This window comes from Dipteris shenzhenensis, chromosome 3 (assembly GCF_047967505.1).
Source record: "Dipteris shenzhenensis isolate YYH24624 ecotype China chromosome 3, Dip_SZ_1.0, whole genome shotgun sequence".
NCBI lineage: Eukaryota > Viridiplantae > Streptophyta > Polypodiopsida > Gleicheniales > Dipteridaceae > Dipteris > Dipteris shenzhenensis.
The window spans coordinates 60,608,985-60,619,471 of record NC_141598.1 but is presented as its reverse complement, the minus strand read 5'-3'; the positions used below and the strand labels follow the sequence as shown (position 1 = coordinate 60,619,471).

General features: G+C 41.4%; 1 protein-coding gene across 2 annotated transcripts; it reads right to left on the bottom strand.

The window, feature by feature from the left end:
- Positions 1-1,583: 1,583 nt before the first annotated feature.
- Positions 1,584-8,795, bottom strand: LOC147904108 (zinc finger protein CONSTANS-LIKE 10-like). 2 transcript variants are annotated; one of them, XM_087370622.1, is made up of 5 exons: positions 7,687-8,795; positions 6,891-7,343; positions 3,815-4,066; positions 2,592-2,962; positions 1,584-2,392 (listed from the first exon to the last, which is right to left on the bottom strand). In XM_087370622.1, the coding sequence occupies exons 1-5, from the start codon at positions 8,284-8,286 to the stop codon at positions 2,263-2,265; spliced, it is 1,806 nt and encodes a 601-aa protein (XP_087226748.1). In that variant the 5' UTR covers positions 8,287-8,795; the 3' UTR covers positions 1,584-2,262. The 2 variants fall into 2 exon arrangements, with proteins under 2 accessions (XP_087226748.1, XP_087226753.1); XM_087370627.1 differs by having other exon boundaries at positions 3,815-4,063.
- Between the last annotated feature and the right edge of the window lie 1,692 nt (positions 8,796-10,487).

Sequence of the window (10,487 nt, the reverse complement as noted above, 5' to 3'; positions counted from 1 at the left end):
AAGGACGTCTCTTTTGGAGATACCGCATGTATGTTGAAGAACGGAGGCGACAACCTTCTCTTCAACAGCCTCCTCAATATGACTGACACAGGTCACACTCTTACTCGAGAGTGGCTGGCAAAGTGGGAGAATGGGTGAGCTTGACAGACTTGCCATTGCAGATTTAGAGACATAGAGTGCAAGGACTCGGAGACAAGATTCTACTTTTGGTGGTCGGTACCTAAAGACTCTCTTTCACTCACATTTTGAGTCCTAAATGATGGCAGATTCCTTAGATATGAGGGTGATAGAGAGGAGACTAGCAGGGAGGACTAAATAGGTGGTTCAATTCAAAGAGTCCGAATAGTAGCTCATTGTCAACGGACGTGGTACATAGACCCGAACCCCCAATGCACATGACACAAATTGGAGTTTTGGGATGGGAGAGGAGGCCTTTACAAAGATTGGAGTGAGACATGTATCATACATGTATGCACATAACCTCACATAACAAATTTTCCATAACATCCAAATGCCTTTTCAGAACACCAGAATAATATATATTGCCTTCAAAAAAATGCTTCATGAACCATACCTTGGTTCCTATCATTTTAAACTTCATAATTCTGATGATAAGATAAAATAATAAACGTGAATTAAAGAGAATTCATTATCTCATCTCAATCGGAGACAAGTGATTATTTCAAGGGAAGGTGTATTAACATTATCTTTAAAAATAAAACCAGTCAAGAGCAAGTAAATCCCAATGATTGTCCCACATAATTAACTTCAAAGGATTAATGTTTCTCCCCTAATTACAAACAGACGATTATCTTAAATGTGAATGCCTCAAGATTCATAGCGATATTGTCTCAGATAGAACAAATACTTGAGAAATGATTATCTCAAAATGTGTTATTGTCCCCAACATGTATCATAGATGATGGTAAATGCCAAGCTTGTAGTTAATTCATGATGCCATGCTACCTTATGTGCATGACAGCCAGGATGATTTGTATAACTGATTTTGAGTCATTCAAAATCCAGTTTAGGCCTCTCTTATGTAGTTTATGCAAGACCATGAACCATGTATATAGGGAGTGTGGAGACTGAACGAGTTTTCTTCATGCAGCTGCACTTCTTTAAATATTCTGTAAGGCCATCTCCATGTGGCTTACAAACATTTCATCTAACTACTACACATCACCATTAAGATTACTGGTAATCCTAGATTACATCTCAAATGCACATATCAACACAAATATCATGAATCGTTTACAGGTTCAAATGCATATGCACGGTGCTCACATTGCTTTTGGTGCTCACCAGGAGTTCATTCCAATTGCAATTGTTACCTAGAACATTCAGAATCGGAAAACCACCATTTCATATTAAGAATTACCATATTAAGTTATTTTAAAAAATCGATCAATTACAGGGAAATGAAAAAGCTTAAGCTTCAAAGAATAAGTCTTTCTGCCTGTGTTTCAAATAATTAAACACAGAAAGAGATTGGTCACCCGTATTTAGGTACTTTTTCAACTCAGAACATGTCTAAGTTTCTCACAGGTACTGAGAATTTATAATATACTGGATGATGAGATTCCAAATGAGGCCTAACAAAGTATAAAATGGCACCAGTTCGCAAAGGTAAGTTGAAACAGTATTATGGACCCCATGGCAAGGAAATATCACAAACAGTGGACCATGTTACTGTTAAGTCATATTGACAAAATAAAAAGATATGTATCACATTCAGCTCCTTGTCATTGGAGGAACATTTGCATCATTCACATATGTCATATATGAGAATTCCCCACTTTAGAATAGGAACAATTGGCTTCTGTAAGCACCCACTAGTATCATGACCCCCCTGTTCCATGCTGCATCAATCACTTTGATTACCCAGGACTCTACAATCCTGTGTCTATTTTGCATTATTGCAAGAAGGAACGAGAAGCTCCATTGCTGGACTACAGACAGTTCCTAAAGAAGCAGCAGCGTCTGCTAAGAAACTGCTGCCTAGACTCTAGTGCAGACCAAGAATACAACCTCAGAGTTTTTTTAGTGCTATCATCGAAGGCTGTCTCACCTACGTGCTGTTAGCACAGAGCTATCTCATTCTTGGAAATCTGCACAAGGTCGCTTTCTTTTTTATTGTATGTGTACATATACCAGAACTAGAAGCCTGCTTCTTGGCCGAAGGTAATCAAGATAAGCAACAAGAAGTCATTTACAAACTTGGTCACAAGAGTCCATAAGCAGGATTCCTGAACACAGTCTTCAATAACTTCTTGTTACAGACAGAGGGTCATAATCATACGCTTCTCCTGCCTTCACAAAACGACCTTTCACCCGCTTCCTGATGTCTGCACGAGCTTTCCGAGACTCGTAGCGGATTTTTTTATCAAAGCTGTCCAATCAAACAAAACAGTTCCCAAGCTAAAGGAAACAGGAAGTCTTTATAACAAGAAGTTAAACAACCAGGCACACAAGGCAATAAGAGCTCATCACCATGTAATGAATAATCATACATGCAATCCAAAAGTAGTCAAAGCCTAAGGGTGAAGAAAATACTAAGGAAGAAAAAATTATCTGCACAGCATACTTACTGTCGATGTTTTTTCTTCTCTTTGTATCTAAGCATAGCATCATTTCTTGCTTGAGCCAGGCATGCACTATCTGGACTTGTAGGATCCCATGAGGATTCCCCGTTCAAGAAGATAGATGACGCATCACAGTCGTGATAATCAGCACCATTGCTGTCTCGACTCAATCCTGATAATGACAAAGAAAGACTCGATCGAGATGGCCGCAAAGAAAATGATGGTATACAGACAGCAGTTGAGTCTGCCGTTCTTTGATAAATAGTTCTAGCATCTGAGCTTTGGCCAGGTTGAGATGGGCCAGCAGGTATTGAACCTGTAGCCTGAGGAACATGAGCTTCTGGTGAAAAGGAGCCCATTGGTCCTGTCACACAAGCCTGCACAGTAAAGAATCAATCAGATTAATCACCAGATCTAATCATAAAGCATGTCTCACCTTCTAAAGCCAACATCACATCCCATCCCCTTCGAAACTATTCTAACCACACAATGAACTTAATCAATTATATATATACCTTCGTAAGACTAGAATATATCTAATCTCACAAATTTCAAATTTCATAAAGAACAAGCAATAGTACAAAGGGGGGGAAAAAAGAAAGAAGAAGACGAACTTAGTAAGCAAAGGTATGCTTATGTTCTCATCAGTACCCAAGCATAAGCTGCCATCTGGGTTTCAAAAGATTCCTGAATCTCTTGGGTAATCCCAGAAAGTATCTTGTAACTCAGAATACAGCAGACCATAGCATCATTGTAGTGTTATAAATTAGCATGCTAGCTTTACTTCGATACCGGTAGCTTTGCTTCGATACCTTTGCCTCATATAAGAACACACATCCAACCTGTCAGAACTAAGAGCCATGCACTGTAACATTTGACATACGGTTCCATGCACAAGATGTTTCTTTTCCAGAAAACACACGTTATACATCAATCAACACCACTAGCAATACCGTTATTCCCTGGTCCGTGAATTTAATTTTAAAAATGTGAAAAGTGTCCTACAACATTATTGGCATGCTCATAAAAAAGAGTGCATGGCATAATGAAACCACAGATGGCATATAATATCAAAACGTCTTACATGACATCTCATTACAAGAAAATGGATTTGGCAATGACATACAAATTCATTGTGAGATGCATCATTCATAGCCCAGAAGGATTAGACAAACCCTTCCCCACAATATATAATAGTCTATGGAGGAGAAGAGAGTTTGAAGACTAACATTTTGAGAGTCTAGCATGTCACCCTCAGGAATGCTCTCCATGTGCATATTTGACTCAGCAAATGATCCACTTTGTCCCATGGATGAACAAGCTGAAACCATGTCTTCAAATGCCGAAGGTTGCAGTTGAGAGCCAGAAAATATGTCATCGTAGTTGTCGAATGTAAGATCAACATCAGACATTTCGAAGCCACCACATGTACCATCCTCTTCACAAATCCCAAGGTCTTCAATATGAGGTCCCCAAAGCTGCTGTGCAAAAGGGAAAGCTTGTAAATTTGAATCTCCAACATGTCATGGGCAATGATCCAGTGAAAACGCCAAAAGACCTGCCGATATTTCAAAACCAAACTTCTGGACTCCACTCGTATTCTATCATGACAGTGATATGATGAAACTTATATATGATAGACATATCATTTACATAATTGCTTGACCTCATTTTATCTTATTGGCTATTCTGGAAAAAAATAAAAATAAAAATGTCGACCTTTTTATAGCAATCATTATGGTCAGGAGATGTGTTTGAGTTTGGTTCATCTTATTACATTTTTAATCAATTATCTTTTAATATCATCTACCAATTAAAATGTATATTTGAAGCTCATTTTATAGAGTATGATTGGCAGCTGATTACAGAACCAAGTGTTGCTAGTGTTGACAGCATTCTTATGATCGTCAAGAATTATGAACTCATGTGTTCAAGCTTTATGAGATAGATAAACATGAATTACAATTACTCCGAATGAGCTAATTAGGAGAAGATAATTATCAATACTTCTCTTCCAGCTTGCCTCAACCCACAAGACCGTGGGCACCTTACATACCATACACCTAGATGAATCCAGGAACATTCCCAAACTCATCCTCTAAAAACACAACATAGTGCAGTTTCAATCTCATGATAGTCACTCACAAGGTTGAAAACCATAAACTCCATCATGCATAGCAGGGACTAGCTACTATGACATCCCCACTGATGTCATCAGCGCCCAACAGTGGGTGTAGACCATAGTATAAAAATATGCTCTCACACATACAAATCCACACACCCACACATACTTGAGCATCCATTTATACAAAGTCTTCGTACTGAGTTTCTGTCGGCACTCCGGAGGTGAAGGGCAGACTCAGCCATGACGAAGGCTAGCACTAAAGGAGAAGGCTAATCAAAAAGGTAGTCCAAAATCTCTTCATTCAAGCTACAACTGCTTGTGAAGTCTATAAACGTTTTCATTTTAGTCTCTCCCCAACGAGCATCTAAATCTAAATCTAACTGATAGGGCAATGCACCATTTAAGATAGAAAGAATTATCACAATACCAGCAGGCCGCAACTTGGACGAAAACTTCACAAGGTGAAATTTGCTATACCCACTGTGAGTTTATCTAACAAAAATGCTATTATACATCTAGATGAATCCAGGAATATGCCCAAACTCATCCTCTAAAAATAAAACACACAGTGCAGTTTCAATCTCACGATAGTCACTCATAAGATTGAAAACCATAAACTCCATCACGCATAGCAGAGACTATCTCCTATGACATCCCCACTGGAGTCATCAGTGCCCAACAGTGGGTGTAGACCATAGTATAAGCATACACACCCACACATACTTGAGCATGCATTTATACAAAAGGTCTTCATTTTGAGTTTCTATCGGCACTCGGGAGGTATAATCATTACCAAAAACAATGCTATTCTGTTGTGAAAGATAAAAGCTAGCTTACTAAAGCATTTGATATGAAGGATTTATTTCTTTGCATTTGTCTTGGTATAGAAGTATGGAGGATTAAATCTAGCGTGTTTCTCACACAGTCCAAGTACAAAAAAGAACTCTTGGAAAACTTTAATGTTGCTACTAGGACAAACGTTCTTAGCCTTTCAATTCTCCAAAACATAGGATTCTTTTGACTAGCCTTCTTACTGTTGTGATGAGCTGATGTCCCTTCCAAATTAAAACCTCTAGGAAATAAGGTATGCAAAGTTCTCATCCAAAAGAATTTAGGACTCACACTATGGTTTCCTGTACTTTTTTCAAAAGCACAAAAGTCACGTCGATGACAGCCAAAAGGACTTGAGCCTAGAGCTGACTTTCTGTATCTCGAATGAGATGCTCCTCCATGAGGAGACAGTCATCACTTTCCTAGTTCATGCAATCCTCTTTGTGCTGAATATACGACTGATCGTGCCCCATTTTCTCATTTATTTGGGTGCGGCTTCATTTGAGAGCAAGCTAATTCACCCCAAACAGTTCACCTTACTGTCTCCTTTAAGAAGAAGTGTTGCTGCAGTTCTGCTGCTATCTCAGCTTAACGCATTGCCCGAAGAACATCTCCAAGGTATGCTAGCTCAGAAGCCTTAGTAAACTCTGTTCTAACTCATGAAGCCAGCTGTAGAGATTCCACATCACTCATTTATTGATTTGGAAGATGAAGATATTTCCCCTCTGAATCCCAGGGTGGTAAAGTGGGAAGCCCAAGAGATTGATCTGGAGTGTAGTACAATGACGAGAGAGAGGGAAAAGGATCTAAGATGTGATTGGAACAAGAAAGACCTGTATACTTTTGATGTGTTAATGTCCTATAAAGAGGATCTTCTTAAGGAACAATTTGACTTAAGATGGTTGGAAGGATCTTGCAGAATTATCTGGTAGCTCAGATCGTACTATTGGCCAAGAGAAATCGGATGTAACCCACAGACTCAACGATGGGCAATCTTGATTATGTTATAGCCTATTTTCATGAAGCTACCACCATGGCCTATTTTCATGAAGCTACCACCATGGGATGGCTTATACTCTTGGAAAAGAGAATTTATCCACTATATTAAATTTCATTAGAAGGCCCTCTCAGCCCGAGTCGGTAAGCCCAAAAGATGACGTGATTTTCTCTCTCATCCTCTTGCAGCATGTAAATGTTCCCTCTTTCGCATCCCCAATGCACGTATTGTAAGCTGAGAGCTTCAAGTATGCTATGTCTATCTCAGCTAAAGCATTACGTCTCCACCACATTATGTTGCCAATGAATTATAATGTGATTAGAAAACAAAGTCAGCATGTCATCAAAAATACCTGATTTGTTTGACTTTCTGAGTTGGAATGCCAAAAGGCATCCGCTTGAGGAATGCAACCTGTACTGTTCTCAGACTTGGGTTGTTGAGAGTACTGGGGATAATCTTCCGACAAAAGTTGCACCATGAGCGTCTGTTGATTCTGCCGGTGAGTTTCCTGCTTTTTCTGCTCTTGCTCTTGCTCTCGCTGGTACTGAAGCTGCTGCTGCTGCTTCCTTTTTTCTTGTAGCTGACTCTGTGTTAGCAGAGGAGGTTTCATTGATTGGGATAACACTGGAACAGGAGACGATAAGTAAGACTGAGACTGCAATTGTGGCTGCTGTATTGAGCTTTTAGGCTGCAGGTTCTGCAACTGAAGGAGTTGTTGCACAATTTCTGGTTCGGGCTTAGTCCCCACATGAGGATCATTCCGCATCTGCATGTCCGGTCCAACAGACCGTACTGAAAACTTATCCTGACAAGCAGCACACCCACAAACCTTTCAGAGACTACTTAAAAGCCAGAGAGACAGTACTCAACGACAGTTCCATCTGGAGGAAAAGAATCATAAATGTCCTTGTCTAAAGGACTCATGATGACAATTTCGTTTACTGTCTAGCATCCACTTTAAATCAGCGTACTGCAACTTTTTGCAAGTAAAAGAAGAATGAAATCCCTGAAACTTATTATAAAATAATCCCCTTTCGTCCTTCAACACGACAAGACGGATTTAGACGAATTCTACAATGTGAGAGTCTCTTCCCGGTTTGTAGCCGTGATGTAGGCATTTCTGACTAACTTTATATACATATACATACCTTGGAAGAGTTCTTCACGCCTACGTCACAGACAACATGACAGTAAAGTGTGTTTGTAGAAGAGTCATTCTTCGGCTGAGGAGTGACGGCCCACGAATCCAGGTTCTGGGTCATTTCCACGTTCCTAGCTTCCGCCATGGAGGAGCTAGACGTAGCACCTCTAGTGACCCAACAATTGCCGCCACCTTTGACCTGCTGGGTACCGAGTAGGACTTCACCAACCACATGAGCAGTTGAAGAGGTAGCAGCTGGAGCATCGCTGACCTCACAACCCCAAAGGCGAGCAAGCTCTGCTGCAGATGGACAACCTGTGAAACAGTCGATTGTGTGACGCCTGTGCTGCGAGGCTACGGGAGAGCTTCCGTGGGTGTCCCAATCACACTGTTGGCAAAGAGAAACGTTATCGGTCGGGCACCGCACAGCTGCGGGTCGTACGCTACAACCATCGCAAAGAAGCGTGCGCGAGTGTCGCCGAGAAAGAGCATTGGCCGCATGGACATGTCGATCACAGGATAGGCAAAGGCGAGCCGAATCTGCTCTGCAATATACCGTGGAACGCACTCCTCCACAGAAATCGCAGGTCGCTTCCGTAACCTTCATTTGGGCAAATCACAAAACGAGAGCTTCGAATCTTTCCACAGACCTGCTTACGAGAGTGGTTGGGTCAGCTGGATACGAAAGCTGATACTTGGAGGAGACTAGGATGAAAAGCTGGCAACTCCCAACCATCTCGAGCAGCCAGAGGCCGGATCCTGAAACCGGCACGTTCTAGCACAGGCTTCCGGCAAGCAAAAGCTTCCAACAGCTGTCAAGTGCAGGGATGAAGCATCCAAGGTTGGGAGGGGGGCCGATTCACACGGGTAGTCCGGCGGAAAAGGTGCAGGGGGAGAAGAGGATGGGGAGGGAGAGGGAATGGAAAGGGGAGCGAGAGAAAGCGGTTTGGCGATGCAAGATAAGGGTGCGAAGGAAGAAGAGGCGGTGATCGGAGAGGGAAGAAGCATCCATGGCGGAGCAAGAGGAGCTATGAGAGAAGAGGAATCTGTCGCAAGAGGATGGCTGTGAGCAATTGAGAGGAGCTGATGAGCTTCTGTGCAGCAAGCAAAGCTTGAAAGCTGAGAGCTTTTTGAGTAGTAGTGGAACCTTATCATAGTAGATTGGGTGTCCGTGGAGACGACGACTGATTAAGATCACTAATCCCCCCATTTTGTCACTAATCCACCCTTTTAGTCCCTAACCCCTCCATTAGTGGCCACTTCACTCGCGCATTATAACTTTTTTTTTACTTTCTTGTATTTCCTGTCAGCAAAAAGTGCAAAAAGTGCACCCTGGCCTCCGCGTGACGTGGCGCCTGGTTCTAGAAGCAGGGCTTCCCCCGGTGAAGTTTTTGCCCTCTCCATTAAAAGTTCGCCCCGCGCTTTCTTTGCCCTCCGCCGCCTCCCGTTTTTGCCGGTCCCAAAAAGGTCCCCCCCCCCCGGGATCTTTCTGTCAGCTCGGTAAAAAGGTTGGCCCGTTTGGACCAATCTTTCCTTGCCGCGTGTCCATCCAATCGCTCACGTGTACTACCTCCTTGAACCTCGCTGAACCCTGGGTTATGTTTCCTCTGGTTCTCACTTCTTGCCCTACTGTTTATTATTCATAAAATGATATCTCCCCCCCCCCCCCCCCCCCCCCCTCATCCACCCAAGGCACTAGGATTTTGAACCCAGCAAGTCTCAGAGGATTTGAACATGGGCAGCCACAGTAAGCAAACTCCCTCCTCATTGCATTCACTTTTTAAAGCATCATGGTCCCCTAAACACCTACAAAAGTTAACAATTTGCTTTTCCCCCTAGAGAGGCCTCCAATTCCCTTTGCTCGTGTCTCAATTCCGCCAGTCAACATTTTTTCATCCTTCTAAGATCACACCCTCATGACTAGTGATGCTATTTCTTGCTTATCTCTAGTCCTCCTTGCAAAGGAAAGGGTTCCTATTTTGGTAAAATTCACATAGTTATTGACCCTCTATTTCATGTAAAAAGCAAAGCGCCTTCGAAGCTCCGATATCAAATCCCAATACGTCCCCCTTAAAAATCATCGATTGATTTTGGGGATGGCATCAGATTCTAAGGGTGAGCAATGTGAAGGCTAGTACTGTTTTCCATTTTGGGTTTTTAAATATGAGCTTTTCGTGCTTTTCACATATTCATTGTTTAAGTTGTGATTCCCTCTCCTTCCTTTGCATTATGTTGTAAACTCTTTTACAAAAAGTCTAGGACTCTTAACTTTTGTGATTTATGATCATATTATGTCACTTGTAATTGGCTATTGTTGCTTCTTTGCAACTTCTATCATCCAGATATTATGGTCTTCTTTTACAATCCTCTCAGGATACATAAGTTTATCGTGCAAATACCTGAGTATCTATACATTACATAAGGACGATTGCTTTGGGGCTAATAATTTAAAAAATAGACATAGTCCAAAAGTTGTAATAGGTACCATAAAGTCACAAATTTAATACTTGTGAATCTTTTTCAAAATTTTAGCTTCTTAATGCTGCAAATCTAGATTCGATTTGACAATCCTCTAAGATATTAAGAATTTTGGAAGCCCAAATGGTGGAAATACTTTAGTAAAACTAGCATCTAAGAGCATGCACTTAGAACCTAAACTACAAAACATCCCATTGATTTGATTTGGGCATGTAATCACAACATAATGCCAACTACTCTATGTCCAATTTCAAAATACCCTAAAGAGCCATGCTAAAAACTAGCCAATGCACTAATTACCATTTTCGTTGTGGCCTCATGGTACAACAC

Excerpts from the sequence above, each read along its gene's own strand:
- LOC147904108 (XM_087370622.1), bottom strand. The coding sequence starts at position 8,286 with ATGAAGGTTACGGAAGCGACCTGCGATTTCTGTGGAGGAGTGCGTTCC. Across the intron at positions 7,344-7,686 it reads GCGTGAAGAACTCTTCCAAG|GATAAGTTTTCAGTACGGTC; the intron begins GTATGTATATGT and ends GCTGCTTGTCAG. Across the intron at positions 2,963-3,814 it reads ACATGCTAGACTCTCAAAAT|GCTTGTGTGACAGGACCAAT; the intron begins GTTAGTCTTCAA and ends TTTACTGTGCAG.